This window comes from Anabas testudineus, chromosome 24, assembly GCF_900324465.2.
Source record: "Anabas testudineus chromosome 24, fAnaTes1.2, whole genome shotgun sequence".
NCBI lineage: Eukaryota > Metazoa > Chordata > Actinopteri > Anabantiformes > Anabantidae > Anabas > Anabas testudineus.
Genome location: NC_046632.1, coordinates 7,735,130 through 7,752,899, shown reverse-complemented (window position 1 = coordinate 7,752,899; position 17,770 = coordinate 7,735,130). Strand labels below are relative to the sequence as shown.

Below are 17,770 nucleotides of genomic sequence, written 5' to 3'. Positions count from 1 at the left end.
TTGTTCGCGTGCAGTGGACGGTTGATATGAGGTAGAGACAGAGAGCAAGATGAAGGAATGAATGGATAAACAGACACACAAACATACACACGGATTATCCCTCATGTAATCCTCCGTTTTAGGGTCAGAGTGCAGTGTAAAGAGACAGACATGTTCAGAGTTTTCACACCAGTACTCTTTGTGTGTGAGAACATGGAGTGTGAATATGTGTTACATATGTTTTAGAACGTCTTTACGTGTCTGTGTGTTTGGTATACCTGTTTGTGCATGCGTGTGTGGTCGCGTGACAGATGGACGGTTCATACATGAGAACTGCGCAGATTAGGCTTTTTTGTGTGTGTGTGTGTGTGAGTGTGTGTGAGTGTGTGTGAGTGTGTGTGAGTGTGTGTGTGTGTGTGTGTGTGTGTGTGTGTGTGTGTGTGTGTGTGTGTGTGTGTGTGTGTGTGTGTGTGTGTGTGTGTGTGGTTATTTCAAAACCAAACTGTGGCTCAGTAACTGTCAACTGATGGACTGCGGCAGGATAGTTTGAGAAGCTTTTAGCTTGTTGCATCAACATTTGGGATGTCATGATCTGCAGGGTCATTCATTCATTAATCTTAGCTGTATAAATGCTAATATTATATTATAATATATTATAATATAATTCTAATATTTAATTTAACCTATTACACACTGCAACTGTTTGTTAAACCACAGCATAATGAACCACTGATGGACCCAAATGTTCAGTTATCTCATGAATTAACATCTTTTTGGTTGATTGGTTTAACATTTTGTACAAATAATTATAGTTCCAGGCGCCCTGCCTCGATTGGGTAGTGTTTAAATTTGAAACGTGTAGCTTTCTAAATAAAAAAAAAAAAAAAAAAAAAAAAGTGATCCAACACAGCACTTGCAGACATTTTGACTGTTAACATTTAATCATCAGGAGTCCCACCCATATTTATTCAGCATTACTTTGCTAAATTGAAATGAAAGCTATGCTGATTCTGATAGTGTGAGTTTGTTAGAAGAGATTGAGATATGATACAGTTTATCTTCTGTGCGTGCGTGTTTGTGTGTATGGGTATTATTGTGTGGACCTGCATGAATTTTTAACCATTGGACTGAGGACATTTTTAAAAAGTGAGGACATTGTAGCCGCTCCTCACAAAGGGAAGAGTGTTTAAAGAGCAATTTCGGGCTTAAGGTGGTTAAGTGGTTTTAGGGTTAAGGTTTAGGGGTAAAGTTTAGGGTAAGGAAGTACTTGTGAGAGTGTACTAGGCGACAGTAGGGGGCCAGGGAATGAATTATGTCAATGAGGGTCCTCACACTGATTGCCTTACAAAAATGTGTGTGCGTGAGAGAGAGAGAGAGACATGAAGACATACATTTATTTTAATAATTTTTATTATTTATTTGTATGATGGCTTGCAACTTGTGTATCCGAGTTGGTGGTTGTAACTACCGTCCTCAGTTTAAGCAGATGAAAAGTCTGGAGTTGATGTCAGGTATTGAGGTGGCACGCGGCAGCTGTTTGACTGAAACTATCAATGTAAAGTCCAAGAAGATCTCAGTCCAAGCGAAGGAGGCCATCATTGGTTTCAACGGCTCTGTGATGAGCGCCTGTCACACACCACTCAATTGTTTGTCCGAACACTGATTGTTGATTGGCCGGTCATTCCTGTTGTCAGCTTATGTTTCAGACAGAAATCAAGCCACCGCTCACTTTTTGTCATCTTGTCATCATTTTTTTTTTTTCCATTCTTTCTAATATATTGTCTAAATGTTTTTTTATGTTCATTCATCTTATGGTGTTTCGCAAAAACACTGAACAATCAGTGCTTGACACATTGAGACACACACACACACACACATATACTGTAAATCTCTTGCACACCAAGCAATCTCTGTTTACAAGAGGAGGGAATAAAAAGTAGCTGTTGCGGTTCCTGTAGGTCCACCACATAATATGTGCAGTAAATCTAATGTGGTTTGAAATGGGTTTAGGCACGGTTATAATCTCTATTGTCACTTCTATGCTTGTCCACTAATCTGTATTTTTGCTGCTGTAATCTCTTGTCTCCAGGGGGATTTGTTGTTGCTATGGAAACACGTCCCTCTCCTCTTTGCCCCCACTCTGGCTGATAAGAGTGGTGTGGGAGAGTATGTATATGTTTTCATATTAGACTGAGAGTTGTCATAAGTGCTTTATCAGATAGTGAATTAACAAAAATGTGAAGCCAGTAAAGTAACACAGTCTCCACTTTTTTTTTTTTTTTTTTTACTTTTGCACTCCCTCTTGTGTCTTTCTCTCATAAAATTTTATCTCTCTGCCACAGGCCAGGTCAGGAAGTAGTTGTTGCTATGACGACTGACCCTAAAACCCAGACAGACAGCAATAAAGTTGCAAGTGAAGGGCCCGTCAAATGTGGGCTTGTTTGACTTATGCAACTGCGATCTGGTGTTTGTCACAGTGTGAGGGAGAAAAACGGCAAATAGGAAGATGTGGTGGGTGGAACGTCTTCCCTGGTGTTATTAACAGGACTTTTTATGTCTAACTGCTTATTGTATTTACATATATATTTTATTCTTTCCTGTAGGATGTACAATACAGTCCAGGGACATGAAGTCATATCTTGATTTTGGAGAGATTCTCATGGGGGATTGTGAGGGGGGGGGAAAACAAGAGCCATTTGTTTTAGTAGTAAATGATGTTTAAAAAAGTAAATCTCCTGGGAACAAAAGGAATATGCTTCCTTTTTATAACACTTTTCTGATAGATGGAATATTCTGAATGAATGAAGTGAAAGGATTGATTGGACGATTATAAAAAGGTGGTGATTCCCATACTAGTGCACCTTGGAGCAAAAAATGAATGGCTACCAGGAAGTGTCATTGTTTTGCTGGTGTCCATTACTAATCTAGCACTGCTCTTCTCTCCCACACTGTCGTCTTCGCCATCTGCACCCCCCTCCAAGCTCCCATGTTCTCTCTCGTTTTCTGCCCTCGTTTCTCTGAGCAATCGTCCCCGGGGGAAGCAGGCACAGAGCTGCGAAAGGAGAGGGGAGAGGATGGAGGAGACGGTTTGGCAATGACAGTTTGTAGGGCAGGAATTTGCTAGAAGGTGGGAAGCGAAAGTCAAGGGAAGAAAGGGGAAAACAAAAGGAGACACACTGGGATAAGTAAAAGGGCGATTAAAGAGCAGAAAGAAAGTGAATAAACGAAGGAAAAGAGGAGGTGAGAAAGAAGTAAAGGAAAAGTGCTACAGAGCAACAGACAGAGAAGGTAAGGCTGTTAGTGAGTAGTAACCATCATTCATTTAACCATTAATTTAATCATTAGATAGGGATTGAATTGAGTTATGTTTAATGAGTGTTGTACAGAAACAGACAGAGAGAGAGAGAAAGAGAGATCAGTGGAATTGAATTAGGAAAACATACACAGACGCCCAACTCAGCTGGCAGGATTAGCTGTACGATTTGTGTTTATCACGAATCCGCAGGCTTTTCTCTTTTCCCTTTTGGACATGTGGGATATTTAAACACAGCTAATTGGCTGTGAAATATGTTTGATAAAAAGCAACACACCACTTTAGATGTACAGGGCTGGCTTGAGACAAATTGCGCATGAGGAGATAGTTTGTTGGTGAACGAACAAAACACAAAGCATGTGGCGATAGTTCAGCCCCTTTCATACAGGAGATGGGTTTATGCTTCAGGTCTGCCTAAAGCATGTTGACATGCATTTATATGAAACTGCTGTGATGTTTGTAGATCAGTTACACACAGGAATTCTGTGTATATGAGTCTATCTGAAGAGAGGCTTGTAATAATGTCAGAGCTATTGTTTATATGGACTGTGGGAAGAAGAGAGAAAGAGGAGGGATTTCAAGGGGAGATAATGCGAGTGGGCAATTGGAGGGGATTGAAAGTGGGCCCCGAAGAAAGGGAATGTGAGAGGAGAGGAGAGGAGAGGAGATGGGATTAAAAAAAAAAAAGAGAGGAAGATGCAAAGGGATGGAGAGAAAGAAAGAGATGAGTAGAGGTGGGTTAGAAAGTTGTGAGAAAAGTAGAAATAGTTGTGGAAGAGTGGGCCCGATTAAAGCAGGCCTAAGTGGCCGTGACGAACATCTTGCAAAAAGCTGCACTCTGATGCCAACTCTCTCTCTTAAACACACACACACACACACTGTGAGCTAGTACGGTGAGAAACACATTGTCTCAGAAGAGTGGGAGCTGCACTAAGTAGGAAACCTGTTGATGACTTTACTGAGAATACACCAAACCCATTTCCTCATGTCTGATTTAAAATGTATTTGGACCGTCCATGTAAAGATGGCAAGCCCTCAGCATGTCTTTATATTATAGTTTATGCTGACCCACTTCTTCCACCCTTACTAACCACTCCAACATTGGAGATGCTGCTTTAGGAAGTTACTAAATCTGTCTTTTATTTTGAAGACAGAGTCTGTGTGGTATTCCCTCTCAATAAGAGAGGAAATCAGTAGTATTTGTATAGTTCTCTTTATCTACACAGTGCACGTAGCCTCTGTAACATTTACACACACCTACATACACACCTCTCTCCAAATATCTCTCCTCCTCCCCTCCCTCCCTCATTAGCCAGTCATGCGTAAGGAGACCTGTTCTATTTTTACACCCTCCCTCTACACCGCTGCTGCACTGTGGACGTGCGTGTCATCTCTCGTTAAAGGTGGCAGCGCCGAGACAGTGAGAGAACTGGTGAGACAGACAGAATGTAAAATGCAGATGCAGAAGTTAGGGAGACTGGAATTTGGAGCACCCAGTAGTTGTAAAGTGTTTTAACAAGGCACCGTAACCAGTGTTTGAATTTAGAAGAATAGGCAGTGGTAGTATAGACAAGTTCTTCTGTGTCTCGCTGGCTGGTGTGCTGAAACTCACTTCACCTATAATCCAGACTGTGTGATGAATAATAGCATCAGAGGTCGAAGCCTAACGAGAGATGCAGTGTGATGGATGGAAACCAACAAGACTCCGAACAACTCAAAGGACAGTTGCTTACAAGACATAACTATAGTTTATGAATCATGCCTAAGTCTCGCTGTAGCTGCGTGTTTATAAACACACACAACCAGACCAAAACAGGCTGTGCATGCAGGTACACACTCCATGGCTCGATCTGCTCTCAACAACCCCACAAAACCAAGAGTTATGGTCGTCTAGTGTTATCAGCAAATTAGTGTCGTACTGTGTTGCTTTGATTGGGTGTGTGTAGACAGCACTGCCAAAGATATTTGGGTTGAAGAGTGTGTGTGTGTGTGTGCCTGTGCCTGTGTGTGTGCGCATTGACCTCAGCTGCAGGGTAAAACCAGTGACTCAGATATGAAGACTTGAGTAATTTGCCCTTTTTTTCCGGTGTTCGTGCGTGCGTGTTTGTTTGTTTGTGTGTGTGCGCGGCTGCTCGTAACCAGCTGCTGAGCTGTTGACCCAGTCGAAACTTTCTCTATGACATAATGACATCCTAAACGCTTTGTGTGTTTGTGTGAAAGAAAGAGCCCAGCCCACAAGCTAATGTTTCAAACAGCTATGAGCTCATGTGCTAACTACGAGCCAAAGGGCCAGACCCGGCTCATTTATTCATCTTAACATATTTAGTTTTGGTGTTTTATCCCCCCACACAACAAGTTACCCAAAAGGTTTACCTATTGGTGATTGGTTGTCACTGAGTCAGAAACCATGCAACCATGTGGCTCATTTATAAAAGATGCTTCAAACGTCATGAAACATTTATACCTGTGCCAAAATCAGTGGAGCAGGCAGATTTATTTGCAGCTCTTCACCATGAACCAGGACTCAAAGAACAAAATAGTAGCTCCATTTAAGTAATAAAAAAAAAGAAGAATATTGTTGTGTCATATAACAGGTGTCATTATGTACTAGCATATCCTTCAAGATGATGATCAAATAAGACAAAACATAAATAAAAAGCATGCATGAAGTTTTTTTAAATTTAAACATTTCCATCTTTTTCCCTTTCTCATTCTGCAGGTTGACGGGTCGCCATGACAACAGAAGCAGGCTCTGAGACAGAGGTGAAGGAGAAAGCAGAGGAGTCAGCTGCTCAGCCAGACCAATCGGAGAAGGAAACGGAAAAAACCGAGGAAGTAGCGAACACGGAGGGAGAGGAGAAAGAAAAAGAAAAGGAGAAAGAGGCGAAAGAGGGGAAAGGAATAGCTCGATACCTGCCAACATGGCTTAAGAAGCAGAAGTCTCAAAGCCAGGTGCAGTTAATTCACAATCATTATGTATATAGTCAGGACTTATTAGAAATTTGTTAAAATATTTAGCATGATTATTATGTTATTGGTATAGTTGGTAATAAATTAATCAATATTTGGTTTTTGATGGCTTATCTTTTCTCCAAACCCACAAAGACCTCCCCAACCAAGGAGGTCCCACCCACAGAGGAAGCTGTTAGCAAGGTGACACAGGAAGAGGAAGGGCCTGCCCCAGAAGTGAACGGTCACGCGGAGGAAGTGGATGAGAAGGAGGCAGTAAAGTCAGAGCAAGTGAAGGAAAAAGAGGCAGAAGTTCATTCCAACGCCAGTGCTGACACTGAGGTACGTTTTACCTCAGTAACCATGCTTTCCTGAATGTTGAACTGTGCCTTTAATATAGTGAAGGGCGTATTAACCAGTTGAATATGAGGAGGAGAGTCACTGAATGAGAGTGAGAGTACACTGCAATTGTTTTACAACCTGCCTTGTTACTCTGATTACATGAATCTGTTACATGAACTGTGTACTTAAAACAAATGCTCACACTACTCACTACAATGAGAACGGCACAGAGCATGTTGATTTTATATCACATTACTATTAATGCTTTGTCCTGCTGCAGGGAATTTAGTCAGATGTGAAGCTGCCACCAAACCTGTTTCCCAACATGACGCTTGTATTTTGCTCAAAACAAACGTCCTATTATGCCAGACAAACACATGTTGTTGTGAGCATGCGCTTCAAGAATGACTAATATCAACATCAAGTAGAGAATTCCAGGGATGGGAGTTAGATAGCGTCTTTTCTCTTCGCAACGGACAAACTTTGACAATTCACAGCGGTACACAAACTGTGCAAACCTGCTGCTAAGCCAAGAGACAAAGAGGCACACAGAAAGCCATTCTCCCTCACACACATGCACATGCACACACATAAACTGTTCCATCCAGTGATCACATTAAGCCACCCAGGCCCACCCAGTGACATCAGCATTTTAGTAATCAGGCCAAAAGAAACGCCTGCAGTTTCTAAGCACAAATTGAAGCTAGGAGAGGACCTACAAAAGGAGAGTGATAGAAGGGAAACTGTGTTGCCCCTTTGTTAACATTTTAGGTGATTCTCTTCATTCTGACGAACACAATCAGTTTTTACTTTCAAAGAAAAACCCTGTGTCCATCTGTGGTCTGACATTTTGTCTTGTTTTTGCTCGCCCTGTGCAAACCCAGCCTGCTAAGGAAGAGAAGGTGGAAAAGAGTGTTGAGAAAAGTCCTGAAGAGATCAAGGAGCCAACAGAGGAAGAAGAAACACAGGAGCCCAAGAAGGAGAAGGAGGAAGAGGTGGAAGCTGAGGGGGAGGGGGAGGGAGCAGGAGAAGGCCAGGCGTCCATTTTCCTATCTCCTCTTCGCCTGGCGAGAAAGACCAAAATGAAGCTTGTGGTGTGTCATGTTACGCTTCTGGATGGGACTGACTTCACCTGCGAGGTGGAGGTAAGACAGAGAGACACACTGACTGTAAAAAGTCCCACAAGTTCTCAAACCGTTGTGTTAATAGAACACTTGGTTTCCACTTTAATGTCGTTGAAATGGGCACAATGAAATAGCAAGTGACAGAGAGGAATGACGCAGTGTCCGTCTTATGTGCTTTTGCCAGTCATGTAGGCCACACGTGAGTGCCAGTGTGTCAGTGATGTAATTGTTAATAGGATCATACGTGGTGTGTGTGTGTGTCTTTGTGTGTGTTTTGGGGGGTGGGTATTGAACTTTCGGACTCAAAGTGCAGTTATGGTAGAAGCACCTGCTGGGCGTGGTTTAGAGGGATAAATGCGGAGCAGCACAGAGCAAGCTGCAGGGGCCTGTCTGGTGACTCGAACATACGCGCACACCAAAACCCAGCAGATTATTGGGGTCCCACCAGATTAGTTTTCCGCATCTGCTCCTCTAATAAACACGTGTCCTAGACACACTGCACATGCTCGGACCTGCACGCAGCAACTCACAGCGTCCCATTATTGTCATCGATGTTGTTGTCAGAGTGGTGTTTCAACATATTACAGTTTTCTTCCATGAAACATCTGTGGTTTCTGAAGTCCCTAAAGAAGTAATTGAGAAGTTTACCAGAAATGAGTAATTGAGTGTTAAAAAATTTGGATAGAAATCTCTTTCCATCGTTGTTTTGTAACGCAGTTGTCCATTTATGTTTTGTTTTGTTTTGTTTTGTTTTTTGTCATAATAACCATAACTTATGGCCAAAATAAATTGTGTTTCCCAAGTAGCATGCACATTTTTAGCAGTACCCCCGCTCGCATTCTCACACTCGCATCCAGTGGGAAGCTACCCAGAATAGCCACTGTGCAGGTCCAGTGGAACTGTTAACAGTTCAGTGTCTGGTTCATGGGCCCAGGATCAGAATAGTGAGCATTTTCCAGATATGAATCTTCCCATTTGGTCTTAGGAATTTAAACAGGCATCTTTACCGTGGCAAACCTGCATCCTCGGTCTACTGTATGCCAACGCCCAGCAGCGTGCCTGTGAGTGTCTACGGTCCTTTGAACAGTAGACGCTTTGTCCCTAAACAGATAACGCTGATACTGCAGCTAACTGCTATTGTCCTAAACTGCTCACACACACACTCGCATACATATCCATCCATCTATCCCTCCCTCCACACACTGGCATAGTTAGGTCGAGAGAGGGAGAGATGCACAATGCATTCCAGAGATTACATTTTCTGTTTTTCCCAGCAAGCCTCGAACACACACACACACACACACACACACACACACACACACACACACACACACACACACACACACACACACACAATACCACACACACACACTAGAGTTTCTATTCCAACTCCCTGTCCTTTCTTCCATCATCCATCTGTCCTGTTTATTAACCCATGGTATCCAGTTTATGCCAATGTAATAACTTAAGACGTGTTTTATTAGTTGTAGTGCCTAGACCAAACAATTTCTAACTCTCCTTAATAAGGGTTGCACAGGAAAGTCTTAAAGTCGCATGGTCCTAATGCTGTTTCTAAGAAAGTCATTAATATTGATTCAAGCAGGATTTCAGTGTCACACGGTAGAAATTCATAAGGTTTCAGGGCTTGACATGAGTCAAGTAGTATTTGCTGATATTAGGAGTAGTTGCTTTATGTTGGACACAGACAGCAGTGCATTTACTGCCTTGTGTATACACACAAAGACATGTTATCTTATACCATTATATAGTCTGTTGGTATTATATTTATATGACTTAGTTCCCCTGACTCTTTCAGTTATAACAAGTTGGTACATAGTGATGCATGTTTTTGTGTCCCACATCCATTAACTTAACAGCATGCCACATCGCAGCAAGTAGCTGTGATGTGGGTAACGACCCACATTTGGAAAAGCCTCTCAGGTCACTGTTGCACCTAAGATGTGTGCCTACAGATGCCAGACTGTTGTCCTAAAGTAGTGCCTTGCTTGGAGGCACACAGACACAGACACTCTGAAAGGTCACATTCTTCAGGCATTCACAATGCAGCTACACTGTGTCTGCGCGTTATGTGTCTGACCAATAATAGGAAAATACTGCAGATGTTTTCAGCTGTCCCAGGACAAGAGGAAAAATGTACTCTTTCATCCTCTTCTCTGCCCCGTCTGTAAGTCTGCCTGCGTAGGGCCACTCTCTGTCTGACCGAGCCTTCGCTGACTAACTGAAAAAAAATGAGCATATTTGATTATTTCATTCTTTCTTGTCTTTTTTTTTTCCCACCCTCCTTCTGTCTGACCTTCTATCTGTCCAAAGGGCGCCACTGTCTGTGTTTGGGTGCTTGCACACTTGTACATGCTTGCATGGATGTGTGCTAAATGTCATTGTCATAGTTGAGTGTGGAGGATTTCACGGCCATGGCTCCCATTGAGCTTACGAAGGAATGTGTTGCTCAGAGACAAATTGAGAGGCCGCGGGATAGAGAAGGAGAAAAATGAAATGTATGTGGTATTTTAGTATTTGAGTTGGACACTGTCTCTTTATCCTGACTTCTGTCTCTCACTCTACAGAAACGTGCTAAGGGTCAGTACCTGTTCTTTAAAGTGTGTGAGCACCTTAATCTACTGGAAAAAGACTACTTTGGTCTGACATACAAGGACCACCATGAACAGAAGGTATGTAAATATACACTGGATGTACCAAGACTGCAGACATGGATGTTTGTAGAGTGTCTCACACTGTTTGGTGACAGAGGTTAAATGTCTTCTTACCCTTTCACTCTCTCATTCATCTTTCATTTGCTGACTCCAGTGTTGGTTGGATCCTACTAAGGAAATCAAGAGACAGATCCGCAGTAAGTTCTACTCTCCATCCATAAATTCTTCCACCATTTCTGCCTCCTTCATGCTTCCTCAGCATTTAAAGGCGTTTCCCATAACAACAAACAAAAGGTGATGAATAAAATATATAGTATAGAGTAAATTGAATTAATAGAATAGGCCAACTAGCCCCATATCAAATAAAAACAAACTGCATCACAAACAAAGCCAGAGACATCTGAAACTAAATGACAGCAGCCTGGCAGCATGGAAGAGGTTACCAGAGCGTGATCTCTGTACTTCATTATTTATAAATCTCTTCAATAACTGCTGTTCATTTATGAATGTGGGGCAAGGTGTTGGTGTAGAGTTTAGATTAATTAAGTTACTCTTTTTACAGTCTTGTAGTTTCATTTGTTCAGGGTTAAATAAGCACTTGTACCAAAAACTCATACACGTAGCCTTACACTGTTGCTGTTTGTGTCTAGCATCTGTTTTTTACAATGTGTATGAAAACAGACTTTAAAACAGCCTAAAAGAAAACACCTATAGTTGCGGCTCATAAAGATTATTTTAGAATTAGGCACATGTGAGGTAGTCACGTCTTGTGCGTACAGACTGCGTGTGGTTCCATGTGTGAGCAGCACAGACTTTGTGGTGTGCGTATTCATGCCTGCATTTTTGCAGCTCTGTCGCTGTGTTTGCTTGTGGTTCTTGGATGAGCGACGTGCATCTGACCACATATGCTCAATTTGTGCAGATTTTTATTTGTTTTAATGTTTATATATATATATATGTATAGAGAGAGAGAGAGAGACTATTATCACACATGCCTGGGTTCATGCGAGTTGCACGCCCCTGCCTGTGTGTGCATGTGTGCATGCTGACACAGTACCACGCAAATGACACCCTTCACATCTAAACTTCCGTCAGTCTACACTTGGCTGTCACAGCTCTGCGTCACTACATACTGGGCTGGGACCTCAACATTTGCGCCTGAACGTTTTTATGGGTCAGTGAATTATTTTGGATCAAAGCTACTGCCTATTCTCTAAGCCTCACTAACCGGGCTTGTAATATAAAGTAGATGATCTGAAATAGGTTTGTTGCAATTATCACCTGTAGGAACAAGGCTTTTATAATGTTGGCACAAATGTACAAATCAGAGATCGAGTTTGCCCTACATATTTACTTGTGGTTGTTGTTTAGTGGTGCTGGTGTTACACTCCTGCCCACAGTGTAGGTTACAGTGACCAACCCAGTCTGGGTGTGTCTGCTTTTTGTGTTTCTGACATCCTGCTTACACTTTGAAATGGTAAAAAGTGGGATCCCTGCTTTCTGAAGAGGAAGATAAACCTGTAAGACGGTTGATAAATGAGACGTAAAAAAGATGGGGATAAAACTGAAAAAGTGTGAAACAAGATTTATTCTGTAGCAGCTCAAGTAAGCTCAGACAAAGACTGAGTGCTAATTTTCAAGTTAGACATAAAAGCCGAGCTGTCTGAAATTGAAATGATTCTCTTTGTAAGGAATGTCCCCAAGTCTAACGCAACCTTTTCACATTGTACTTGGACAGATAATAAAGATTTTCCCTTACTCTTGAAGTCATGCTCAGTAACAGTGGAAACTGGCTGTGAGATGGTAAAGTCTGAATTGAATCCAGTCAGTAGAGCTCTGCAGTGCATGTTGCTGTTGTTAATGTTTAACATTCACTCGTGTTCACTCCATAATCAAACTAACCTTTATAGTAATGGCTGTCTCGCCACACTCATGCTGTCAGTAGACTGTCTGTCTGTTTGCAGGCAATCCAGTTCTATTTCTATGATGAGACTGATTTAGCAGATATTTTTAATTTGACTGATTGGGTGTGTTCAGCCAATCAGAAGTTGTATGTGCTGGGTTAGTTGGAAACAACAGTGAGCCTTGAGGACCAGAGTTGGGAACCAGTGGTCAATGGAAATTGGAGATGACTGATGGGAGGCACGTGGCTGTAAAGGAAGAGCAAATGGTCACAAAAGACTCTAAGTGCACTTAGTGCTGCAACAGGTCATTCAACATGATCACCATCTTATATTGGATGTGTGTGTGTGCGTGCATGTGTGCACTTGTGTTCACGTTGGTACATACGGGGTGGAAATCGAAAAGCGTGGCAGGCATGGTGACACGGCCTCCTCTGGAAATGAGAATAGAAAATTGGATCCAAATGGAGATTGAGATCAAATTAGTGATTCCCAAAAGGAAACTATGAGACACGGTGCGGAAGAAGTGAGTGGGGATATCGTTGATGGTGCACCTGTCCTTGTTTCTGACTATGATAAACATTACAGTTTGATTTTTGGTCAAGCGAAAATAAGGTTCTGAAAGATGGTGTTTCCGAAAAAGCTGTTCTGCATTAGTTTCTACATGAACACAATGCTGATATGAATATTCTAAGAATTCCTTTTTTATACTTTTTTCCTTTTTTATTTATTTATTTTTGATCTATACATATTCTCCCATACTTATACTTACATACTTACTATAGGATACAGTGGCAAGAAAAAGTTAGGTTTTAATGGTTGTTCACATTGTTAATGTTCTTCACTTAGATGAAGATCAGATCACATTTTAGAAATTAATGCAGAAAACCATGAATTTTCAAAGTTCACACACCTTTTCTTGCCACTGTTTATATATTATTATGTAATGTTATTGTGTTGTAAATCACTAACAGTCTCTTTTTCTCTAGGTAACAACTGGGAGTTTGTATTCGGTGTCAAATTCTACCCTCCTGAACCCTCACTGCTCACTGAAGACATTACCAGGTACATGCAAACACACTTGTCAGAGATCTCCCATTGTTTATTGAAGTATTGTATTTTATTAGTATAGTTGAGACAGTTAGGTCGGTTTAAACAAGCTGTAAACATGCAACTGACATATTATCACTGTTTTAAATTTGTAAGACTGTAGTAAAAGAAGCATTTGCTTATTTATAGGTTATTTATAGTGAGTTTCTGTCTTGCAGATAAGTACGAGAACCGTCTTTCTATTAGCTGTCAGCCAAATCTTGAAAAAAATATTGGGGCAATAAGCCTGTAGTAAGAGGACTTACTGAAATTTTGTATTCAACAATTAGAAGCTAATTTAGCAATTTAATGCTGGGAAGGTGGCTTATTGTGAGTCATCAAAGCTTTTTCAGCTGAGAGCAGCAGCTTGCTATTGCTCGGCATGAGGTTAATGAGAGCACTGAGGGTGAACCTGAATATTAAAGTTGCAGCCCTAAACCTACACAGACAGTGAATTGGGTTTGTTACTGAGCGGCCTGCTCCACACGGCGATAAATATTAATGAATGCAACTTAAGTGTGATTACTTTGTAGCCATGCCTCATGATGGCAACCCAAATAAAAGAAATACATAAAAACACACACGTTTCTATTGTGCTCATTGTTAGTTTATTTGAATTTATACATATGCACGCGCACACACACACACATGCTCCAGGCACACAGCATTTAGAGTGAAGTGTATGTGTAATGGAGCGAATAACTTCTCTGATGGTTGTAGCTAAAGGCTAATTGGGGGCATTGAGTCCACACACACACACACACACTAACACAGGTACAACCTATAATGTTCATACATGGAAAGTAATGCCTATCATTTATTATGTTGTCAATTCATTTTGATTGTGCAATTACCCCATTAACATGGTAAATCCAGTATTGTCCTGGAGCAATGCAGAGGCCCAGTGAAGAGAAGCCCTGTAACTGGATGACTGGGGTTTAAGCCTCCATGTCAGCAAGTCTCCATGGTGCCAAGATGACTTTAAATGAAAATTTCAGTCAGGATAATACATTTACCAGCACCCTGAGGTGTCTGGATGCGTCATTCAGAAAGAAGCCCCATTCACATAATGAAGTCATCCATAAAGATTTACTGCAGAGAATAATATAATAGTCATAAATCCGCACAACCAGTGGACAGTTTGCTAACTGCTGAGTTAGGGTATATCATGTTGAAGAATAGAGTAAAGGTTGTCCCACCAAACCAATGTAGCAGCATACTAAGATATGTATGTAACAAACACAGCACCAACAAAGACATTTAACCTTTAATAACCGGCCCTTGTTTTTTCTCTTTCTGTTTCCCTTTCTTGAAGGTACCTGCTGTGTCTGCAGCTCCGTGAAGATGTGGCGTCTGGTCGACTGCCTTGTTCATTTGTCACTCACGCTCTGCTGGGGTCATACACATTGCAGGTAGAGTATTTCATGTCTCTGTAATCGATGTCGTGCACTTAAGTAAAAAGCTGTCGAACTTTCCTGACGTGACTAAGCTTATGTCTCTCAGTGTGTGTACGTATGTGAATCCTCTCTCTTCTATTGGTTTACAGGCAGAATTTGGTGACTATGAGCCTGACCAACCTCGACCTCTGGAATACATCAGTCAGCTGACCTTTTGCACCCAATCAGAACAAAGAGATGGAGGAAAAGATCCTTGAACTCCACAAATCACACAGGTACAGTCATTTACTGGATAATTCACACAGTATCAATGTATGCCATTAAATTATACCTAATCTGAGTGGGCTGTTTTTATGTGTAGGGGGATGACGCCAGCACAGGCTGACACCCAGTTTCTAGAAAATGCCAAGAAGCTGTCCATGTATGGAGTGGACCTGCACCATGCAAAGGTAGATAAATCTTTTGCTACCCTCCTCTCCTCTCCTCCCCTCTCCATTGTTGTTGACAACTGGGGGTTAGCACAGTTTCTTTGATGTAGGACAATTGTGCTGGTGTTGCTGCATGTTTGTGTCGCTGCATCTGTGTGTGTGTGTGTGTGTGTGTGTGTTTGTCAGCTGTACAAACACTCAGGGAGGCCATTGCCATGGGAACAGCGGGGCTTTCTCACTGGGATAGCAGGTCATCGGCAGAGTGCGTGCATGTGTCCATGTGTGTCTCAGTATGTTTGTGTGTCTTTGTGCAAGCTGGGTAGAAAAAAAAAATTAGGAAATATGCATGAGAGAGAGAGTGTGTGTGTCTTTAAATAGAAAGAGAGGATGTGAGATTGAGGACATGGAGAGGAGACAAAGAAATGAGGGACAGAGATAAGGTTAGAGTGAGATTGCGACACATCCTTGAAGAAGAGAAAGAGGCGAGTCTTCTCTGAGGACACGCTCCACTTGTTTGCAGCACAGAGAGAATATGACCAGGGGAAAGGATGAGAGCAGCAAATGCTGATAATCACAGCTCTTTTTTTATGGCATATGAAAGTTGTGGTAATCCAAAGAGCAGACCTATTTCTGTCCCGTGCCACTTATTTAGTTATGCAAGTTTCATAATGCCAAGATCTACAAATAAACCCTTTCAGATACTATTTTGGCAAATTTAAACATAATCAGATTAAAGAATCATGTCTAACTAACACAAATTGCTCTTCCAGTGTTTAACAGCAGTAAAAATGAACAGAGTTTGGTTTGTGAAGATTTTTCTGTGATTGTTTAGATTATGAAATTTAAACTTGAGGCAATAGTAGCTCCAGTCTACATACATCCATTCTGTTGATGTTTCTGAGCCAAAGTGATCTCACTGTATTCACAGCACAAAGACAGAGATCAATGACTGCCTAATAGCATGGCAAGGCCATGTGACGCATGTGTGCGTATGCCCCAGTAAAACGGTCCATTATCAACATATTGCCTCCTCCATTAGTCCAACAGATTTTTCCTGTGTTAATTCACTACTCTAATCAATACCCCCTTACCATTACCAGATGGCCTTGGACTTAAAAGCTTTGTTGTTGAGTTAGTCTGCCAGCTAACTGTGTTACAGCTGTACTGAATGGCAGTGTTTGTGTGTGGTAATTGAGTTTCTGTTGACCTTAAAAAGAACACTTCAGAAGTCAATTGATGTGCAGTATGATCTGATTGCGACTAACAGGCGGCACATATAGATGTTTCACAGAGATTAATGTATATTTTGTATCTGGCTGTTACAGGATTCTGAGGGCGTGGACATCATGCTAGGCGTGTGTGCCAACGGACTCCTGGTTTACAAAGACAGACTTCGGATAAATCGCTTTGCTTGGCCTAAAATACTCAAGATTTCATACAAGAGGAACAACTTCTACATTAAGATCAGACCAGGAGAGGTATGGGCAATAAAACCGTGTATAACACCCACAATAAATACTGAGATTTAATCAAACTTTAATCAAAAAAGAACAAAACATTCAAATTTTTCTTTCTTGTGTGTTTCTTTGAAAGACGGAACAGTTTGAGAGCACGGTGGGATTCAAACTCCAGAATCATCGATCAGCCAAAAAGCTGTGGAAAGTCTGCGTGGAGAATCACAGCTTCTTCAGGTAGATGCAGACACTCTGATGCTCACTGTGAAGCACACATGTACTGTACTTCTGGAGTTTGTCAGGATAGGTTCAAGTAATGTGCTATATCAGGCTCGAACAGTGGGTTGGGGCTTTTGCCAGAAAACAAGTGGACAGAATGTATCTGTGTTGTTTAACTAGTCGAATGCCTGGAGCAAAAACCATACACGCTAACAGACACACACACATATCAAAGAAGTGCCCATTGCTACATTTGAGAAGGAGAGAAACACGGCACATGGATATATAACTTCCACTGAAGACTCAGTAAATCACTGTTTAAGTTTTAAAAATTCATGCTCCTCTATTAAATGCTCCCCCGTCTCTGTTTCCTGTCCCCTCTCTGTCCATCTCTGGTTTGTGTCTCCAGGTTAAATGCACCCGAGCCTCCTACCAAGGCCCGTTTCTTGACTCTGGGCTCCAAGTTCCGTTACAGCGGGCGAACTCAGGCCCAGACTCGTATGGCCAGCTCTCTCATAGACCGGCCTGCACCCAACTTTGAGCGTACTTCATCAAAGCGCATCAGCCGCAGTCTGGATGGAGGTAACGCACCCGCGCGACGACCCAGAAAGATGGCATTCCAGATTAGATGTTTAATCAAAAGGAGAAAGGAAGGAATGATGGGCAGATGGAAGTGGGGTCATGGATGGAAGGATTGTGTGTGTGAGAGTGTGTGTGTGCTCAGTGCCTGACCAGATACAGGAAATAGCTGCAGCATATGTTTCCTTTCACACAGAGGGAGAGAGAGAGAGAGAGAGAAGGAGAAAGAAAAGAGATAAAGAGAAAGAATGTTGAGTGTGTGTGAAATAAAGAGGCCCTCACAGCAGAAGAAAGTTATGACTACAGTAATGTAGTATAAACAGT

The 17,770-nt window shown here is 41.8% G+C and overlaps 1 protein-coding gene across 1 annotated transcript in view; it reads left to right on the top strand.

The window, feature by feature from the left end:
- Positions 1-17,770, top strand: part of epb41l2 (erythrocyte membrane protein band 4.1 like 2) — a 40,868-nt gene that overhangs the window by 6,332 nt on the left and 16,766 nt on the right. The window contains 13 exon segments of the mRNA XM_026342179.1: positions 6,012-6,244; positions 6,398-6,583; positions 7,468-7,728; positions 10,293-10,397; positions 10,534-10,576; positions 13,270-13,345; positions 14,685-14,781; positions 14,916-14,978; positions 14,980-15,041; positions 15,128-15,215; positions 16,520-16,672; positions 16,788-16,885; positions 17,277-17,449. Coding sequence (XP_026197964.1) covers positions 6,026-6,244; positions 6,398-6,583; positions 7,468-7,728; positions 10,293-10,397; positions 10,534-10,576; positions 13,270-13,345; positions 14,685-14,781; positions 14,916-14,978; positions 14,980-15,041; positions 15,128-15,215; positions 16,520-16,672; positions 16,788-16,885; positions 17,277-17,449 — 1,624 coding nt within the window. The 5' untranslated portion in view covers positions 6,012-6,025.